This window comes from Anomalospiza imberbis, chromosome 2, assembly GCF_031753505.1.
Source record: "Anomalospiza imberbis isolate Cuckoo-Finch-1a 21T00152 chromosome 2, ASM3175350v1, whole genome shotgun sequence".
Classification (NCBI taxonomy): domain Eukaryota; kingdom Metazoa; phylum Chordata; class Aves; order Passeriformes; family Viduidae; genus Anomalospiza; species Anomalospiza imberbis.
The window spans coordinates 51,863,518-51,884,498 of NC_089682.1; the positions used below are offsets into that span (position 1 = coordinate 51,863,518).

Sequence of the window (20,981 nt, forward strand, 5' to 3'; positions counted from 1 at the left end):
CCTTGGTTGTATCACAGTGAATCTGAAACAACCCTGCTGAATTCTGTAAGTTCCTTCCAACCAACAGAAAAAAAAGAAGTCAGGCTCTGGAGCTCAGGACCCAGCCTGAGGTGGAAGTGAGACAGATAAGTACTTTTAGCTCAAAAGAGCAGCTCAATATGCTGACAATTCAATCACCTTCACTGGCTCCCTTGAACTATCATCAGGCACCAAACAGTGCTTATTTTAGTACTGGAATGGACTGTTGTAAGACACTTAGGAGAAATTGCCCTTTTAATTTGTTTTATTTTGAAAGTTATGGTCCATATTGACAGGCCATTTTGTTCCTGCAGAAGCATAGAGCTGGGGCATTGCTTTTATTGTGAACCTTTTATTTTCTCTTTCTGGCAAGCATCCTAGATTTTGTAATTTAATATTCCTGTCAAAAGCACTGGAAACATTTGAGAGGATCCTCATGAGATTAAGAACAAACTGTGGATTACATTCCTGGCATTGGACTACACTGGAAGCCATAGTTTTTCTTGCTATCCTTGAATATTTTTGAGCTAACCAAATAAGAACACAGCAGAATTAAGAGTAATTTGATGTTGTTTTACTCTTTCTTCTCAAACCATCCCACGATCTAATGCATTTCTGCTCTTAGTCTAGAGAGTGTGTTTAGGTCAAGCAGATGTGCTTATGCTGATTAACCTTGAATATTAACAAAGTGAGAGCAGGTTGTGGTGTGGCTGAGGACATGACTTTCACTTTTTTTTCTGCACACTAGACAATGTGTACTCAGCCATGAATCCTGCATCCTGCTTCCCAGACGTTGGGGGTCAGTGACTTAAAGACAGACACAGTGTATCAGACCAAACCTATAAAAAGCCAGGCTCCTTCCTCTAATAGTGGCCAGTAATGGGTATTTTGGGAAAGAGTACAAAAAATGGGGCAAGATTTACTCTTCTTCTAATACATCGTAGTGAGATCTGCTAATTCACTGCTCAGGGACAGACAGAGCCAGAAGCTCATTTTACATCTGTGCATTTGAAAGCCTTTCTACAATTTTCTTAGTTCCTTTTTTAAGCTCATTTACACCCTTGGTCTCTGTAACACCCTGTGCCACTCAGTTTATTTCAACTGTGCTGTGTAAAAGAACTGGCCTTTGCTTGCTTTAAGCCTGCTCCTGGTAATTTCCATAGACACTCTGACTTCTTGTTCCCTGACAGAATAATCCCCCCCTAATCACCCACAGACCATATGCTGAATACCAGGTCAGCAGCAGTGGAACCACAATCACCAGTGTGTGTCCCACAGTCCTCTGTGGGGCAGTGGCTTGATTTACAAGTACAAAAGAAGATATAGAGACAAAACAAATAACATAAAGATAAAACGTATGTTTTATCTTTTGCCATCACTGTACCCACAATATGGAGAAAACTTTCAGAAAAAGAATTGCATCGAAACTCAACAGTTTATGAACTCACTAAATAACAACCAAGCACTTCAGGGATCCAGTAGGTCTCTCTTGCAGAATAAGCCCAGGGTTTTGTACTTTAAACAAAGAAACTGCCCAGACTAATGGGTGACAGCTGTTAGAGGTCACCTTCCAGTACTTCCAGAAGGGCTGGAAAACATGCTAGTGGGAAAACAGATTTCAAGATCTAAAGATTTCAGCATTAAACAAGTCAATCAAATATATAAAAAATGTTCAATGCAAGCTGTAACCTGCTACCTGAGTGGATGGAAAACTTGTCAAAAAATTACACAAAATATACAGCAAGCTTTAAAACATACAGAATGATTAAGTAATTTGTCTTTTACAAGTGTAAGTGAAATAACTAAATTTCAGATAACATTGACTTCAAATTAGCAAGAAATCAGTCAGTATAAAGTTTACAAAATTTAAAGAACATTGCCTATTTTCTATATTGTAAGATTATTCTTCAAGAAAGGTGTCTGCTCTCTAAAATGCTCATGCTTTCATGAAGCCCTCAAAGTCATCCAGTAGATAATATCACTATAGTCCTGTGACACAACTGCCATGGAAATATAACAGGAATGAGTCAATATGTTTAAGAACTGTATCTTCCACAATTCCACAGTCTAATAGAGAGTACTGTATATAGTTTGAATTACCTAGAGAAATGCTACAATGCTATTAAAAATAACTTACTTTTCTGTTACATTGGATAGTTCAAATAATGCTCCACAAGTTTACAGAACTTGATGCACAGTTCTGAGAGAGGTTAATACTGCATGTCCAATATCTCTTCTTATAGCTAAACATAACAAAAGTAGGCACCATGCTCCTGTGACGGTCATATCTGACATTAGTGGAGAATGAGCAAGTCCAGAAGAGAGAAAAAGTTTGAAACTTGTGGGAGAGAAAAAGATGCAGGAGTGTTACACACAAATGAGTAGAAAATAGCTCTCCCATGAAAAGTAGTTTCAGGACAACAACTGTAAGGACTTGTGTCACCAGCAGACATGAGACCCATGGAGAAAACCAGTGATGAGCATGTGACAGGGGTTTTCAAGGCAATTTTGAAGAACAGGGGAAGGAAGGCATTGGGACAGGGCTATGGGGTTTATTACACTGAAAAAGAATGAAACAGAAGAAGTGCCCAGAAGGGGAAGATAATGCAGTGCTAAGATCCAGTATTATCTAAGACACTCCATTTCATTTAAAAGCTGAAAAGAAAATGAAATCCCGTAAAACTCATGACAAGGCAGGCCCTGGCAAGAAGGCCAACTTTTATAAATAGACAAAAAAAGAAAGTCTAATGCTGCAATGGTGCAGCTGCCCTACAACATCCTACACCTTATCAGCATTTTTGAAGTCTCTGGTAGGAAGTTGTACAGAGTAAGTTCTTGACAGGCTCTAGCATCACTTAGAATTTGACTCTGTGGTTTTCAATACACTGACTCAAATCCATTTCAGTCCTTGCAACCCACACTTACCCAAGAGAGCTCCCTTGCAGGAGTTCAGCCTGCTTTAGAAAACTAACTTTTAAAAAACATTAGTAGTGTCCAAACAAACTATCCCAACCTTTCCCCAGAAGATTCTGCTCTCTGCCTCTGCTTCTGCTCTCCTCAAAGTACCCCCATCTGTAGGGGGCTTGCTCCACTTCTCTACTCTAGCCCAGTCCCCAGCACTCCTGCCTAGACTTGTCTCTGCAGTCCTCAGGCTCATCTCTGGCATGTTATTTTCACTTTGGTGACATTTCCCTGTCCACAGACCTAAACCAATGTGAGATGAAAGATTAAGAAATTCAGGCAACAAAGGAAGTGAAAGCTGTGAGACAAAAGGTGGTGATTCACTTTAGGCAAGACTGCAATCTGAGTGCTGCCAAGACTTTTACCAACTGGCCTTTTAAAGTTCTTCTTTTCAAACCAGACACAAGAACAGGGAGTAACAAAAAAACCCTGTTCTTTGTTTTTTAGAGTTTTGAGAGAAGAAAAACTGCTGAAGGTAGTGAGTTCATTTACGAATCCACTAGCCTGCTGATGAAGTTTCAGGTTGAGAAACACATGCATTTTCATGGGTAAACAATGTGTTCCTGACACATCCCTTGCATGTGGATGGGGACAGTGGTCACCATGCAAGGAGTTAAAGGGTTGTGATTCTCCACTCTGGTGCAGAGACAGGCCTGAGATCATGGATAGGAAAAACTCTTCACTGTCTCTTCAAATATTCAAGAATAAGGAGCCATCAATGATACTAAGAGAAGCTATGTTCTAGGCAAGCCCTACAGACCACAATGCTGCTTGCCTGAGGATTTTTTAGCTGCAAAAAATTCTCAAGTGAGACTGAACAAGCATTTAGAAGAGAGACCTCTTGACAGTCACTAACTAGATCAATCACACCAGGTTCAGGAAATCCCTAAACTGAAAACACACATAGTTTGGGAACGTATCTGGCTGAAGTATTGTGCCTTATTGTTCTTATTCTGCTTCCTGGCATCTTCCTTTTGGATTTGGCTTGCTTTCAGTCAGGTCAGATATTAGATCTGGTAACTGAATAACGGCCTTGGCAAAACCTGTAGTTACAACTTCTATGAACTAACAGCAAATTGACAACAAATACTGGACTTACTTGACAGCAAATAATGGACTAAGCAGGATTTATCATTAGTTTTCTGGAGGTGATGCAGGAAAAACAGTTTATCTTCTTTTTCATAGAATTCCTGACCTTATCCCTGCAGTACAGTGTAAGGGTCAGATAAAGACAATGCATTAAGCCTACAGTTCTACCAGATGGTGAATGAGTCCCACTGCACCAGGTTAAAAATGTCTGAGCCAGGCATCATCATGAGTCCCAAACTGCCAGCTTTAAAATGACCACAGAAGCCCTCTTGTGCGCTGTCCACAATTCTTAATATTGGTCACTTTCCTTGTCAGCAAAGGTAAGCATAGCACCCTTTCCCACGGAAATTGCTTTTCTGTCCTAAAACCCCCGCTGATTCTCAACATATGCATCACACCCTTCCCTGCCTCTAGTCTTCCTGATAATCCTGAGCTGCCCAGAGAGTAAAGAAGTTTCAATTATACTACCACAATGTATGTCTGCTACTCAGAACTAGCTCAGACACAAGTCTCTCAAGACCTGTGAGCTAACTCAGCCAGTCTTTTAGCTTAACCATTAAAAAAATGTACCTATTATTCCAGGGAGGACAGAAAGCTATGTATTTTGGTTTCTGGATGGACTTTCATAATAGTAAACATTACAATCAGTGTGTATAAACAGCTACCAAAAAAAAAAAAATTGTGACACTAGGGCAGGGGAGTAACAAAAAAAAAAAGAATTATCACCAACAGATCACTTCTGCTCATTGTTTCCCTTTCCTTGGAAACCTGGGAGAGAGGTCATGCTTTGGCTTTTCCTGGATGAAGTCACACATGCAATAGCTATGGCTGGGGAAAATTCCTAATGTTTTATGAAAATGGTACTATGTGACAGCAAATCTGAAGGCAGAACTCAAGGAAGGGCACAGAGGAAGTGGGAAAACAATGGATCTCATCACAGGGAAGATGTAGTACCTGACCTGGAGTCGTGGCACATTTCCAGGAGAGGCTACACACAAGCACATTTTGAGGCCTAACTGTTAGTGCAAACCTCTATATTTCACATTTTCATTTCTCTTTTATTAACTACGCAAAGGTGATCAATCAATAGTGGAAGAAAGGTTTTCCTAAGGCACTGCATAACTCCTCTTACCTTCCAGGGGGTAGCCTGAAAGAATTCCAGCAGCTTCTTGTTCTGTAGTTATCCTTTCCTTCCTTCATACACACGGGAGAATCAATCCTGCATTTTAAGAAAGCAAAGAAAAAAAGGAGGATTCCTATGAATCTGCCATCCAGACAAATTACTGAGATGACAGATGCAGAAAGATAGGTTTTCATCTTTCTCTTACAACCTTCACAACAACTTCTGTTTCAGCTCGGTCACCAAAGCTTTCACTTCTCTCTCACTGTTAAACTGAGATAATAATTTAATTCAACTTGTAGTGTCATGCAAAACTTTTGAGATGACCTCTGTTAAACAAGAGTACTTGTCTAACTGCAAGCTCTCAAAATCTTTTTGAAGTCACAATCAATGCTTTGTATGATAAACTGGATGAAAATGGCTCTTTCAATTTCAGAAGTAAGAGAAATGTCAGTTGATGGGGAATTTTTCTGTTCTCAATGCATCTTTTTCTTCCTATTTGCTAATAAGCAACTGCATTAATTTAGTAAGCAAAATAAAAGTATGCAACAGCCTCAGTGAAAGCATGTGCATGTCTCAGTCTCAATAAGACCTGATCATGCTTTGCTACCTTAAATCACACAGTCTCGTGTTCTTTTGTTAATATCATTTTTGTCCATAAATTCTCAGTAGAAAGAAAAATAAAACCAAGGTAGATGACACCTAAATACAAGCAGCAGCAGAGAAGCTTCAGCATTCTTTTCAAAGTATGGGGAAAAACAACAACAACAAAAAATTAAAAGCATTCTTTTCCTTATAAGAGGTCACCTTACATAATACTGTAAATAAAAGTCCAGTTCTTGAAATCTATTTGAAATTACTGTAGCCCTACAACCTTCTCTAGAATCATACTCGCACCAGTAGATTGACTACAAAGCAAATCTAAATGGCTTTGCTGTCACTGAAAACAAAACCTATTGCAAGACCCTCACAGCAAAACACATACAGGTATGAAAATGGACAACACACTAAGAGACAAAATATTCAAAGTCATTTCACCATGCATATTTTCAGTCAAACTTTTAAAACTGACATGGAGCGTTTACGGGAGGCCAAAACCTTGGAATTTCATGTAGCTCTCTAAAAAAAAAGCAAAAGGTACATTTCCTCAGATTCAGTTCTTGTTCAGGTAAATGCAGGACCAATTCCAGGTTTTTGTCTTGGCCCTAATCTAAACTCCAAGTGCCTTTTTCCTCTTCCATTCATATTTCCACAGAAAGGTCTACCCTACACACCACTACTATGCACTGCAAAAGCAGATCAAAATGTGAGCTGTCACTTTCTTGCCTCGTATCACTGCTGAGCATCTCACGCACATCAGTACATGGCTGACATTTCAGCCTTAACGTGCTGCCAGAGAGGAGGTCTGCACAAGGTGCTAACATGACAGGATTCAGCACAGAAACAGAGTGAGTGTTTTACACTCTGTCACTCCTCACAGAGAGTGAAAGCCTGACTAGGCTTCTGCATCCAGCCTGAGCAATCTCAGTGTGTAAAGCAGTCATGCTTCTAAACTTCAGCAGCAAGAGCAAGACATTGACCAGGCAATGTGGTTGCAGCAAAGGAAATTCTCACCAGATTCCTCCTGGTGGAGCTGGTGGAGGGCTGAGGCAGAGCCCAGGCAAAATGAGGAAAGAGTTTTTTCTAACTGCAGCTGGACAAGGAAGGCCTTGCACAACCTCATCCAGCCTGGGAACGGTGAACCCCTGGGGCTGGACTAGAGACCTCCAGAAGTCCCATCCAGCTGAATTACCAGATGTTATCAATTAAAGATTGCATTCAACCTAGTACAGAAAAAAAACCCACCAACATACTCAATCAGCAGGAATGTGTTTTACATGTCTTAGCCCCGACATTTATTTGTTTTTAATAGTATCTTAAAAAAAAAAAAAACAACAAACAAAAACTACTGAAAGAGCAGAGCTTTACTACAGTGAAGAGCTTGGAAGGGCACTACCATCTTAGGAGTTTTGGCTGCTCTAAGCAGCTCTTTCCACAGTTCTTTATCCAGGGCTGGCAGTGATAGCTCAGTTTCTCCTTGAACTGTATCTACTGAATATATCTAAACATTTTTATGGTAAAGAGTATGCATTATACACTTCCAAGCTATTTACAAGCCACAGACCTCTCCTAACACATTAATTCACTCCTACCTCCACTGGGTCGGGTTTCCTTGCTTATCAGGGATCATGTTCTCCAGCTGATGGCAGAAGAGAGACGAGCTCAGAGAGACAAGCTGAGATCCGTTCCTCGTTGCAGAGCTTCAGCAGTTTCACAGCATCCTCTGCTGCCAAAGAGCAGAACCAGATCAGAAATAAGAACATGGACTATGCCTTCGAGCAAACATTATCACTTTATACAGACAGACACTTCCCCCCAAAATACTCTGCAGTGAAAAGAGGCAGATAATGAAGCCCATATCCATAATAGGGATTAATCTTCACACTTGAAACTGATCTACACTCGGGTACTACAGGTGCAAATCTGTTCAGAAATACCAGATTACTGTTTCCAAGGAACAGTCCCATACCAAAAGTGCAGTCTTTGCAGGGCTGAGCCATTTTTGTGCTATGCAGTACTTTTCAACACCTGGCTCTACACAGACATTCTCTTTGTTATTCTGAATTCTTATTTTCACAGAATCACAGGCTGGGTAGGTTGGAAGGGACCACAGCGGATCATCTGGTCCAACCTCCCTGCTCTAGCAGGGTCATCCCAGAGTACATGGGCATAGGATTGCGTCCAGATGGTTCTCCAGGGAGGGAGACTGCACATTCTCTCTGGGTATCCTGTTTCCATGCTTGGTCACATTAAAGAAGTTCTTCCTCCTGTTCAGGTAAAACTTATTGTGCATCAGTTTCTACTCAATGCCTTCTTGTTCCATTGCTTGGCACCACTGAGCAGAGCCTGACACCCTCCCTTCAGTTATTCATAGACACTGATGAAGTCCCTTCTCTGTCATCTCTTCTCAAGGCTGAACAGACCCAGCTCCCTCAGCCTTTCCTCATAAGAGAGATACTCCAGACCCGTAATCACTTTTGTCACCTGTTGTTTCTCCAGCGGGTGTCAGGGTAGTTAAAGTCCCCCACCAGAACCAGGGCCTGTGACTGTGAGGCTGCTTCAAGCTGCCTCTAGAAGAACTCATGCACTTTCTCCTGCTCAGGTGGCCTGTAGCAAACACCCACAACAGTGTTACCCATATCAGTCTGCCCTTTTTTCCTAACCCATGAGATCTTGACTTGCTTGTGGTCCACCCAAAGGCAGAGCTCCTTACATTCCAAGTGCTCTCTCACAGAGAGGGAAACTCCACCACCACACCTTTCTGGTCTGCTTCTCCTAACAGAGCATAGCCCTTTATGACAACATTGCAGTCATGCAAGCTATCCCACCACAGGGATAGCTGTAACTGCAGTGATCAAAGCCCTTTCACTACACATGTTCTCTAGTTCCTCCACTATATTAGGAAAGAAAATGGGCTTCAACTTTATAAAGAACAAAGGATGTATAAGCATGTGCCCTCCAAGATCCATGGGAAATAATACTATTGCACTAAACTGGTGGTCCCACAAACTATTCAGGTTCTAAAAACTCATTACTATGAGTAGAAAAACAGAAATGCCATACACAGAAGAGCAATTCCACGTGGTTCACAGGGCAGCTCAGTAAAATACAACTTTACCCCTATTCCAGCAATGCCTGGCCCTGCACAAGCTATTACTCACAAAATGACTCTGCAGCCCCACATAGTTGCATCAACAATATCAGGTTATTTGTAAGCAGTATGCAGATGCCTTTTACAGGCGTAAGGACAGCACAGCCCCCTCTCCCAAAGCTGCAGCAGGCAAGGAGTGGCACCTGAGTGCTGCATCCGTCTATGCCTCTCCCTGTCAGTGTACCCTCACAAAATGGGCAGCCCAGATCCAGATGGGAGGATTATGGGATGCCTATACTTGTTCACAGCAGTCAGTGTGGATGGGCTTTCTTGTACAGACATGTACAAGCCAGCTATGTGCCAATAGCATTCTGGCCTGTTTCAGAAATAGCATGATCAGCAGGGCTAGGGAAGCGATCCTTCCTCTGTGCTCAGCACTGGTGCGGTCACATCTCAAACACTGTGTCCAGTTCAGGGCTCCTCAGTTCAGGAAGGCCACTGAGGTGCTGGAGCAGGTCCAAGGAAGAACAATGAAGCTACTGAAGGGTCTGGAGCACAAGTCTTATGAGGAGCAGCTAAGGGAGCTGGGGTTTTTCAGCCTGAAGAAAAGGAGGCTCAGGGGTAACCTTATCACTCTCTACAACTACCTAACAGGAGGTCGTATCCAGGTGGGGATCACTCTCTTCCAGGCCAGCCACATGACGAGAAGATACAGCGTTAAGCTGTGCCAGGGGAGGTTTAGGTTAACATTGGGAAGAATTTCTTCTCAGAAAGGGTGATTGGACCGCCCAGGGAGGTGGTGGAGTCACTGTCCCTGGAGGTGTTCAAAGAAAGATTGGACGTGCTAGTCAGTGCCCTGTGGTCTAGCTGACAACGTGGTGATAAACGACACACCGGACTAGATGATCTCAGTAGTGCTTTCCCAAATCGTTTCCGTGGGTAGACACACATTCATAGCCGGAGCGGCCCCCGCCCCGCCCCGCCCCGGCCCGGCCCGGCCCCGCTCCGCCCCGCCGGCACTGCGGCGCCGGTGCCGGTCATGGCGGCGGCAGCGCGCCTGTTCCGCGGGGCTGCCCGTGGCCCACCCGCCCTCGCCTTTGCCCGGGCGCTGGGCTCCGCGCCGCCGGGGCAGGCGGCCCGGGGGCCGCGGCGGACCGCGCTGGCGGCCGCGGGGGCACTGGGCGGGCTGGGGCTGGCGCTGGGGCTGTGGCGGCGGCAAGCCGCGTTGTCGGCGGCCCGGGAGGACGAGGAGGAGAAGGAGCTGCGGCAGCGGTTCATGGCGCCGCCGGTGAGCGGGCTGCGGGAGCTGCGGCGGCGGCGGCGGGAGCTGCGGAGCCGCATGGAGCTGCTCATCATGGAGACGCAGGCGGAGGTGTGTCGCGCCCTGGCCGACCTGGACCCCGGCGCCTCCTTCGCCGTTGACAGCTGGGAAAGGAAAGAAGGTACGGGGCAGCCGCGGGGGAGACCGCGGACACCGGCACCCCGGGTTCGGTCACCCCTCGGTGACCCTGACCCGGAGCCTGGCGTTGGCAGGCGGAGGCGGCATCAGCTGCGTGCTGCAGGATGGCGAGGTCTTCGAGAAGGCGGGCGTCAACGTGTCCGTCGTGTCCGGGCTCCTGTCCGAGGAGGCAGCGCGGCAGATGCGGAGCAGGGGGAAGTCTCTGAAGGCCAAGGACGGTAAGGCGTCTATCGCGCAGTTGGGATGGGGAACCGGGACGTGTTCACCTGAGTATTCCCATTCAGGTACTCTGAGAGCAACCTGGCCTTTGAGCAGAACATGAGGAGGGCCAGACTGATGAAAGTTGAAAGGTTTTCACTTGTATCATATGATTTCTAAGCAGTAAGCCTGACAGGTGGACTTTCATGTCCCTTGAAAGCCAGGTATGGGAGTGTTTCTTTCTGACTTGCTGCTATGAGGAATGTATTGTAGGCACAGGTGGCTTCTCAATAATGACGCTGTTGTGAAACAGTGTGGGAATTATGTACCAAAGAGTTGGAGGGAGAAATCCAACAACACCTGAAGGCCAAAGGGGACTCAACACACCTTTGTGTAACAAAGGGTAATTGTGAGGACTGGGGGTGGTAGAAAGCCTTAGCAGTACCTCATGTTTTAAGTAGCCTTCATCTAGTGGGTTCTCCAAAGTACTGCCACATTTTAGAACAATTACCAAAGAAATAGCTGAGATAGGTGCACAGAAGTGTATGGATGAGAAGTAACTTGCTCACCAATTAATAATTATGGTGACCCAACATGAGACAATTTCCTGTTGTGGCTTGGAGCCTAAGGGAAAATAGTGATATCCCGTAAATGATAACAGATGAAGTTTATTGAAAAACTAAAGGGCTTTCTCTGTGCATCTTTTTATCTAGGGAAGCTGCCTTTTTGTGCCATGGGTGTGAGTTCTGTTATCCATCCAAAGAATCCTCATGTTCCAACCATGCACTTCAACTACAGATACTTTGAAATTGAAGAAGCAGACGGTAAGGACTATAGTGCAATGAGGACTGTATGAAATGTCCGACTCTGCCCCAATGAAGTGTGAATGTATGGCTGGGATAAGAGATCAAGAACCAGTGCAAGTTTGCTCCCAGCTATGTCAAGAGTCACCAGCCCATCTTGTGAAACTGCTATCCTATAGTGAGGGTCAGTGGTCCAAATTGGTTTTCACTACGTTGAAGTTTGTTTCATCTTTTCCTGAAGTCACTGATCGTTGTGCTACCTTGTAGTCAAATCTTTCACTATTGAAGTTTAGGGACACCACTGAATTTTTTTTTTTTTTTGGTATTGTAAAAGTAGTTGTAAGTTCTTGGTGAATCACTAGTAACAAATTGCTGAAGTTTAAAAGAAAAATGTTGTTGCTTGTCTCTGCTATAGGAACTAGACAGTGGTGGTTTGGTGGTGGGACTGACCTCACTCCAACTTACCTCAATGAAGAGGATGCTGTTCATTTTCACAAGACTCTGAAAGAAGCTTGTGACAAGCACGATGTGAAGCTGTATCCCAAGTATAAGAAATGGTATGTGGAGGAAGGTGTGCCTGGGGGGAGCAGAAAGCATCACTGGATGTTGGCAGTTAAGTGTACCCTAGGAACTGTAGGTTCTGCTGCCTTTTGAAAAGTATCAGAAAGCCCTAATGAAAATCACAAGTGTACTGGGACAAAACATTATCTAAGGAAATACCTTATTTACAGAATCTTGGAATTTTTCAAATCAGAAGGCTGACAACTAGGATCGTAAGTCTGTACCCCGAAGAAAAACCAAGCTGAGTCGTCAAGGTTTTGTTGCACTAGGCAACTTAAAATTCTTTTTAGCCTCTGGTGTTAAACTAGGATAAGACTTCTGTCCCATGGACATGCACAAATTCTGTTTACAGTGAACTCATGGTAAATGTGCATGATTCAGTGTGAGCTCTTGGGCCATCCCAGCAGTTTTGAAAATCCCACTTTTGTTCTTCTGCCTTCAGTCTGGCCTTCATAGCTAGGTAATTTCCAGGTAAGTGAAGGACATTGTCCTTAATGTAGAAGCTTCATAATTTGATGAAGCTGTAATTTTTTCTCTGGTGACAGATTCACTGGGAGTTTAACAGCACATTTTCTAAGATGCAAACTTTGAATGTTCTTCTTGAGCTGAGAGATACAAGTGATGGGATCTTCTACTACTAAGTGGGAATTTGCTGTTCCATGTCTGATAATCCTATCTGCCACAAGATGTGTATGCAGGAAGGTGGGGGTACCCTTTTGTAAGCTACTAAGTCTTGTCTGAGGACAGGAGATAAAGTGGGTGTCATAGTTTGGGTGGCAACCACTTAGTAGAGAGACATATCGCAGAGTCTTGAGATTACAGTCGTGCTGTCTGAGGATTTTTTGCATGGTAGTTTAGAAAATCCACCTTAATGGTCTGGTTCTTTGCTGATTAAGTAGGTTAGCAATGCCAGCTGCAGGGGGTAGGAGATGTTTTCCCACTTTGCTAAAGATAAACATTATTACACTTACTACACTTGCTGCGACCTGCATGTCATGGGAATCGGCTCATTCCACCAGCTTCTCCCTCTTGTCCAAACACTGAGATGTTTATCTCTGCAGGAATTTTCCTGGGTTCTGGTTTTCGTCACGGGATCCTAGCACAGTTTCTTCTTGCTGAGCTGCCACTTTTACACGGAGGCACCAGTTCATGGATTCTCTGCTTGTTTTTTTTTACCTCTCTCAAGGTTAGGATTGAAGGTATTTGATATGGTAGTTTGTGTTTAGACTTAGGTGTTTATTGTTTCTTATCTATGTTACAGTCTCACTGCAGCGAGTTTGGAAGTCTTTCAGTAGTAAGGCACAAAATGGTTATCTTTGGTTACAAGGACTTTTAAGACTAAACTATCTAAGTAAGAAATGACACTTAGATTATTTTCTCTTTTAACTCAATAACTGATCTTTTTGAAGTTTGCAATGTGGATTTTTCTGTCTAATTACAAAATACTATTTAAACCTATGAAGAAGGAAGAAGGTGTAGAAGAACAACCTGCCTCTGCCCTAAAACCTCCATCTTGCTTCATATTTATTTCTATATTCTAAAAGCCTAAACTTTTTCCACCCTGTGATATTACACACTTCTAACCAACTACACACCTGTAATCCCAGTGCTATTAATCAATTTTGGAAGTCTTCTCCACAGCCTCAGGTCAAATGCAGTGCTCTCTTGCGAGCCTGTGCCTTTCAGCACAGAAAGTTTAAAATTCTCAGCATCCAGGGTTCCTACAACTTACCACATTGTCTTCCTGATCTAGGTTTAAGATTTTTGTCAGGCTTATTCTCTTTTATGTTTCTGACTCGGTGTTTTTCCCTAACTCTTCCTGCTATCATAAAATAGAAAACACTGATCACCTCAGTGAATAAAAAAGAGGGTAGGTTATCTGTTACGTTTCCATGTCTCTCTTGTTATGGCCATGCCTTATATAATGCTTGAGAATGATTGTGGATATATGGAAAACGTGTCCTCTATGGAAAACTAGTCCTAAAGGAAGGCCAGGTTTTCTTGATGTTGATGGTTTCTGCTTCCTACTTCCCTTTGCTTTCTCCATGTGAAGACTTGCATGCCCAAGCAAGGAATTATAAGAAAGACAGGGTTAAATAATTTAAATTACAGTAATTTTACAACTAAACACTCCCCATAAATACAAAAGAGATTAATTGCTTTTACATTAAGCTGCCCTTACTCATTTATAAACTTAAACATGACTCACGAAAAGTCACTGCTATAATGACTCAATCTTTCAAGTTTTAACTATTAAAAAGCCTTTTTCCAAGGAAGGGTGCTGTGACAGTTGCTTTCTTATCGGGTCTTGGGGCCTTAGATTACTTTTGTTTTGATGAAGAAAACTGTTTTACTTGAATGGCAAATAGAATAAATTCTCATCCAAGTTTGAGTTCATATGAAGGTTGTCCAAATAATTTGGGAACTACATGTAATGCTGGGAACAGAATCTATCAAGAGCCCTTAGTTTTGAAAGTTTTGAAATCAGATGTCCTTGCTCCGAGTAGGTAGAGGATATGGTTTGGATCAACCCACATGGACACATCTGCCATGGTGTTCAGCGACTTTGTGGTGATGTGTAGCTTTACAGAGACCATTTAATCAGAGCTCTTATTGCAAGTGACACAGGAATGCTTTCCAGGTGATCCTGCACTGTCCTGGCTCTGGGCAGTCAGGAAAACAGTGGGGCTCGCAGCCCTGCAGAAACTGACTTGTGGGCAGTGTTCCACTAGTTCTGTCCTGCAGCATGCAGCTCTTTGGAGTACTCTTCATGTCTTTGAATACTCTGGACCATATTAGTAATCATCTGTTGCTTCTTCTAGGTGTGATGATTACTTCTACATCAAGCACCGTGGTGAGCGCAGAGGGATTGGAGGCATATTCTTTGATGATATGGACTCTCCCTCCAAGGAGGAAGTATTCCAGTTTGTAAAGAGTTGTGCCAAAGCTGTCGTGCCTTGTTACATTCCCATTGTGAAAAAGCACTGCCATGACTCCTTCACAACAGAGGAGAAGCTATGGCAACAGCTTCGGAGAGGACGGTGAGTACTGGAGGAACAAAAGTATACACAGGAGGTGGACTGGGCTGGCAAGAACAAAATATGAGCTACTTCTTTATGGTTACCGCTTGTGTGGGCCAAAAAAACTCATCAAGAACACCAAGAATTTCAGCATTTTTGTGCACAGAACTAATTCTGAAATCCAATGCTAGATTGCTAAAGAGGGTGCAAAGAAGGCATTTCCCACTCTCCCATGTTGCAACACAAGTAAACCAAACAAAGTGCCACCATTTCTTTCCAACTCCTTCAAAAAGCAAGAGACGCTTCTGCTGTGTAACAGGCAAAGGGGTGTGGGTGTGCTTTGTGTCCTGAATCCTGCCCTCTCCTGCAGCCCAGAGATACTGGATATAGGGCTGCCCTGTCACATGAGGACCTAAGGGGTGAGGGAGTGGTGGCTTCCTATTAAGTAATGCAGGAAAACCCCAGAAAGTCAGGAAAGTAACTGTACTTGAGTACTTTCAGCTCCTTCTTGGCATTGAAGTTCCTGTAAAGGAATTGAGGATGCCTGTAAAAGAATACAGAGGGTTGTCTTTTTTTATTCTGGCATGGTTCAAGGTTATTGTAAAAGACTTAGGAGGATGCTTGTTAATGTCACCAACTGTTAATGCTGCAAAAGCTTAAGTACATTGGTCAATACAGTTGTACTCTGTTCTCCATGTCCCGTGATTGTTTGAGTGTATGGAGAAATGAAACTATACGTACTTTGTGCTTAACTAGAGTCTTCAGTTTCTGCCTCTTCTGCAGAGAAATGTGAGACTGGCATGGAAAGAGTGTAAGCATTCACATTCAGATCACTGGCCTGCAGCTGTTGGTCACTTAGGGAAGCGTCCTTAATTTGGTGGGACTGTTCTTGGGAACATTGGGCTTTCAAGATCCGGTCTGTGGATGGGATCTAGCAAACCTGCAAAGTTTAAAAGGGGGAGTAGCTTTTCTAAGTTGCAGCCAGGACCAGCTCTTAAGGCCTGTCTATTTCCCTGAGTCTGTTTGCAGTTTGTCAGGCTATGTAAAGCTTTTCATTTCTGTAGATAGAGCTTTTCCCTTCCTATATCTTTAAGTACAAACAGCCTGTACTGGCTCTCGAGATAATACCTGATGAATTGTCACAGCTCTGTTCCTATGCTGGGAGCAGAAAATGGTCTGTTTCGTTACTTAAAAGTCCCAGCCAGCACTCTGAAGCTGACTTCTGCTGCTTTCCAGATCTTCCCAGGAACCAGGTAATACTGTTCCGACCTTGCTGCTTATGCGTCCTTCAGCATGGAGGACTGCACAGGAGAATTTTTTTCTCTGGTTATTTTCAGTACCTTTAAGGCCCCTCTTTATGTCTGACACCCCCACAAAGAAGAGAAGAACCAAGGTAAACGTAGTGTCGAGCTTGCCATCAGGGCTGAAGACTGGGAGGAGTACACTACAGCACAGGAGCCTGCAGACTGCTCTCCTTTGAACAGTTGGTCTGCTCTAGTCTTTTAGTCATTTCTCCCTGTGCTCTGTGGAGTGGCAAGGTCACACCTTGCATTTTTATGCAGAGGATGCTAAAGAACAGTTGACACCAACTCAGCAGAAAGACAGACTGGGTTTATTGACATCTGCCAGTTGAAGAAAGCACAACCAACTTCTGCTAATAAACTAGGTTTTTTTCTGTTATATCTCTTCATTCCTGTAGGTATGTAGAGTTCAACTTGGTTTATGACAGAGGTACAAAGTTTGGCCTCCTGACACCAGGATCAAGAATCGAAAGCATTCTTATGTCTCTGCCACTGACTGCAAGGTAAGGGTGTGGTTATGTGGGGTTGCAGCAGGCACTGTTCTTAGTAAAATACTTCATAGGATTAAATCAAAGGTCTCTCCTGGTCTCCAGTCTCTCAACAGTTATGAGTTCATGCCTGATACAAGAACTGGACAAGTACAGTTCTCTATTCTGCAAATGCAGATGCTTCTCCCTTGTACTCATCTAGTTGCCAGTAGTGTGTGGCATAGAGATTTTCTGGCAAAAAAAAAATTGGTTTTGTGCTTAGTTCCTCTTGATAAATTTATTGTTCTTGCTCCATGGGTTTTTGTTTAGTACTCCTTAGAAACCATGAGAGCTTCTGGCAGTCCTGCCAAATGTGTGGCAAGGAGCTCCAAAGTTCAACTAACTGTGTGTTGTATGAGAAAGTACCTCTTTGTTTTCTGCTTGAACCTGATGACTTCATCTGACTTTTCACTGAGTAACATGATTTTCTTCCTGTTCATTTTCTCCATAACAGTTTTTATGTTACAGGCTTCTGGGGGTTTTTCATTGTTTGTTTTCCAGGCTGACAGTTTATTTTCCTGCTCTTTTTAGTCTTTAATACAGTTGATGTTTCATACTTTTGCCACTTCTGCTAGGCTTAAGTTTTCTGTGCCCTTTCTGAACTGGGGATAAGTAACAGACAATGTAAGCTACATATCTGGATACAAGATGCAGGTGTGCTCCTAACTCATAGTGGCATAATGATATTTTAATTCATTATTCTTTCCATAATCCTAATATTCTGTTTGCTGGTTTTGACTGCTGTTCAGCATTGAGGTGGCTTTTTCATGGAACTGTTACAATGCCAAAGTCTTTTCTGGGCAATGAAATTTAACTCAATCTCTATGCAACTTTTTTCCGTGTCCATCACATCAATCAACAGTGAATTTCACCTGCCATTTTAATGCTTTTTATTTTGCTTGGCTAAATACTGTTTTAACTGACCTTTTAGGTTTCAACCCATCTTGCTTACACTTGTCACACCAGCAAATATGGTCATTTACTATTTATTTCCACTTTCAGGTTGCTTTTGGGTATCCTATCATGAATTCCATAAAGTTCCCTTGTGACCTCCCTCTACTAGGAAAAATGCCTGATGCCTTGTAACTGTGAAGGCAGTGCTGTTCTCACCATGTATCTTCATCCCACTGACAATACCTGATGTGTCCCTCACCTGGAAGTGTAGCATGTTTTATGGTTTGATTTAATTTCTGTGATTGTCTGGGTTTGCTCTTTTTCATCAATGTAACTAGCTCACTTCACAGCATGAATGGGTCATTCCTTCGGGGAGAAAATGGAAGGAGGATGTAAACATCTCTCTGTGACTGCTGACACTTTCCTTTCTTTGTTGTGCCTCTTTCAATTAAAAAAGGGATCTTTCACCACTTTTGTTTTTAAAACCAAGATTCAACAAACACTCATAGAGCTTCCAGTCCAGATTCTGGAAAAAGTTTGTGTCGCTGTCAGAATTCTGTGTGTTCCTTTTTTTTTATTCATCTTTCTTGTGATACTACTGCATCACAAGAGACTGTTACAAGATTTTTGCAAATAAACCTGCATGCCTTGTGGGGAATGGGGTACTGCTCTTTCCTTTTTCCTTGTCCTTCCAACTTTTTCAAAAGTTGGTAAAAAGATGAAGCTAACATTTCTCCCATCTACCCTGGTGGCAATATTATTTGTTTTTACTGAACTTGTGATTTGTAACCATATCTGTCATCTCAGCCAAGAGTATCAACTGTGAATGTGGCTTTGCATCCTTACAAAAGGGAACTTCAGTTCAAATACAGCCTGGTGCAGGAGAAGTGGCTGCCAGCTGGGCTGAGTGAGTTTTCTTTCTCCTTGCAGGTGGGAGTACATGCACAACCCACCAGAGAGCTCAAAAGAAGCAGAAATCCTGGAGGTTCTGCGAAATCCCAAAGACTGGGTGCACTGACATGGATCATGAAGAAGATGGATTGCTCCCACTGAGCCATTCTGAGAGAACAGGAATGCCTGCAAAGCAGCCCATTCAAACTGCTGTTGCATGGTGTTTCATTGTGTCTATTTATACTCTTACCTCGTGCCTTAATTATGCTGTAGACTTGTTAGAACTTGCAAATGTGTGAACTCATTCTTTCAGATTGATGGGCTAACGTTGTCATCCCCTGTTGCTGTTGCCTTTTGAAGGACTGGTGAATGCCTCACAGGGCTACTCTGCATGCTTTAGATGACTGTAAAATGGCAAACTACTGTGGTGTCTTCAGGGAAATGAAAGCATTATCTGTGCCTAAATAGCACTGCTTATCCTTATAAAATGTTGGTATGCTTAAAATTTTTTTTTAAGAATAAAGGGAATATTTGATATTATATTAAACCTTAAACTGTGCTTTCAGGAAGCTGTGGAAAAGTAGTACTGCATCACGTGTATTTTGATGACATCTTGTTGATTGCTGGGGGGGAAATGGTTTAAGATGTGCTGCAGCAGCATAAATTGGCTGATTGGTATCTGGGAGAATGTGGGTTGAGGTCTCAGTGTTACCTCATGAGAACGGAAGGATGGCTGTCGTTTGAGAAAATCAGCATTTACCATCTGTGCTGCGATCACATCAGAACAATGGTGCTCGGGCCAGCTCCCTTGCCAGGGAGGTCGACGGTGGATCAGGACGTTGCTGGGTGTTGTCCTAATGCATCCACCTTTGCCTTCACGCCCCTCCCAGCTTTGGACTGATTGTCTTGTCTACCAGCTCGAACTTCGTTGAGGAGCCGGTAGGGGAAAAGCAAGTGCGGGGCGGGTTGAAATTCCCCCCCCCCATTGGAGGGAAAAATAATCACTCCTCTCCCCGTCGGGGAATCGAACCCCGGTCTCCCGCGTGACAGGCGGGGATACTAACCACTATACTAACGAGGAACCAGTAAATAAGGCTTTTTTCCTCGCCGTCACCTGCTACCAGCTCAGCTGCCGCGGGCTCCTGGCCCGCGGGTGACTCCTGGCCCGGCTCCAGGCTGGGGAGAGGCGCCGGCCCGGCTCGCACTCGCTGTCCCCCCATGATTGCCCAAATCCAGCTTCCTCCTGGGGGGTATCGCGTTCCTTTCCGTGCTACCCCTCCGCCCCTAAAACAAAAGAAAGTGATCCTCTGCTAAGTCAGCGATCTCATTATGTCCATGGAGGGGTGAAAAAAAATAAAATAAGAAACTGGCCCGTACGGGGATCGAACCCGCGACCTTGGCGTTATTAGCACCACGCTCTAACCAACTGAGCTAACCGGCCACTTTACTCAGCTGTTGCTGACGATCAGGACACGAGCTGCTCCCATGGATGTGCCGTGGGTGCAGCTGCTGCCGAGCGCCATTCTGCAGCATTACCGTGATGGCCCTTCCTAGACACCTCCTCAGCGAGTTGTTTCATGGAGCCGTGGTACAGCAGCAAGGGCACTAACCGGGGTGATGAGCATTCCTAAACAATTTAGACTTTCACACCTTTCGTTTTTCTCTGCCTGCTCCCTCCTCCGGTGCGAGGGGGGCAGTTACCGGCGGCTCGGCTCGGCTCGGCTCGGCTCGGCTCGGCTCGGCTCGGCTCGGCTCGGCTCGGCTGCACCCCGCACACGGACGCGCACCTCCCGGCGGGGCAGCAGCACTACCGCAACGAACCGCCGCGCTTTGCAGGAACCATTCCCGACCCCTCCCTCTCTCCCTCCTTTTGGCCACGCCGCGGCGGGGATGCGATGGAAAGAGTGATGGGTCAATTCCCCCGGTGATGGGTCAATTCCCCCGGTGATGGGTCATTTGGATCACTTGTGAAATCAAGGCATTGATTAGAAAAATACTGAATATTTCCGAATTAAATATGTCTGAGTCAGTGAAAAAGTTGTAGAGGAAGAGAACATTTGATTCCCAGCCCTTCCCTTCACAAACCGTCAGTGTGAGTGCTAAGTTGAGCTGTTCTCCTTTGTTGTTTAATTTGCCACTAACACGACCTATCATTAACTACATCAATAAAAAAACATACTAGGAAGCCAAATATAAGGTAATATCTGCATAGAGGAGCTTTATATAAAGGTATCATGACAATACAAGAGCTTCCTCAAACCCTGGGCAACATATAACAGAGATGTTCCCACACGCTGCAGAAAAAGATCCCAAAGCTGCCACTAAAGCAATGACCAATACATGGTGTGAGGAGATGGTCACAGGATCATATGTAAGAAAATATGGAGTGAGTTAGGAAGGAAGAGGACAGATATCCGATTGAAAAAAGGGCAGAAAACTCCAGATGTG

At 43.9% G+C, this 20,981-nt stretch overlaps 1 protein-coding gene and 2 non-coding genes across 4 annotated transcripts; 1 reads left to right on the forward strand and 2 right to left on the reverse strand.

The window, feature by feature from the left end:
- The first annotated feature begins 9,892 nt into the window (after positions 1-9,892).
- On the forward strand, positions 9,893-19,087 carry CPOX (coproporphyrinogen oxidase). Of its 2 annotated transcripts, none has more exons than XM_068181001.1 (7): positions 9,893-10,321; positions 10,413-10,556; positions 11,250-11,360; positions 11,755-11,896; positions 14,723-14,941; positions 16,620-16,724; positions 17,751-17,781. In XM_068181001.1, exons 1-7 carry the CDS (start codon positions 9,919-9,921, stop codon positions 17,773-17,775), a joined length of 1,149 nt encoding a protein of 382 aa, XP_068037102.1. In that variant the 5' UTR covers positions 9,893-9,918; the 3' UTR covers positions 17,776-17,781. The 2 variants fall into 2 exon arrangements, with proteins under 2 accessions (XP_068037102.1, XP_068037101.1); XM_068181000.1 differs by lacking the exon at positions 17,751-17,781 and adding an exon at positions 18,573-19,087 and having other exon boundaries at positions 9,895-10,321.
- A 455-nt stretch (positions 19,088-19,542) lies between these two features.
- Positions 19,543-19,614, reverse strand: TRNAD-GUC (transfer RNA aspartic acid (anticodon GUC)). Its single transcript has one exon. It is a non-coding gene; the product is annotated as a tRNA-Asp (tRNA).
- A 286-nt stretch (positions 19,615-19,900) lies between these two features.
- TRNAI-AAU (transfer RNA isoleucine (anticodon AAU)) lies at positions 19,901-19,974 on the reverse strand. The gene has a single exon. It is a non-coding gene; the product is annotated as a tRNA-Ile (tRNA).
- Positions 19,975-20,981: the final 1,007 nt, after the last annotated feature.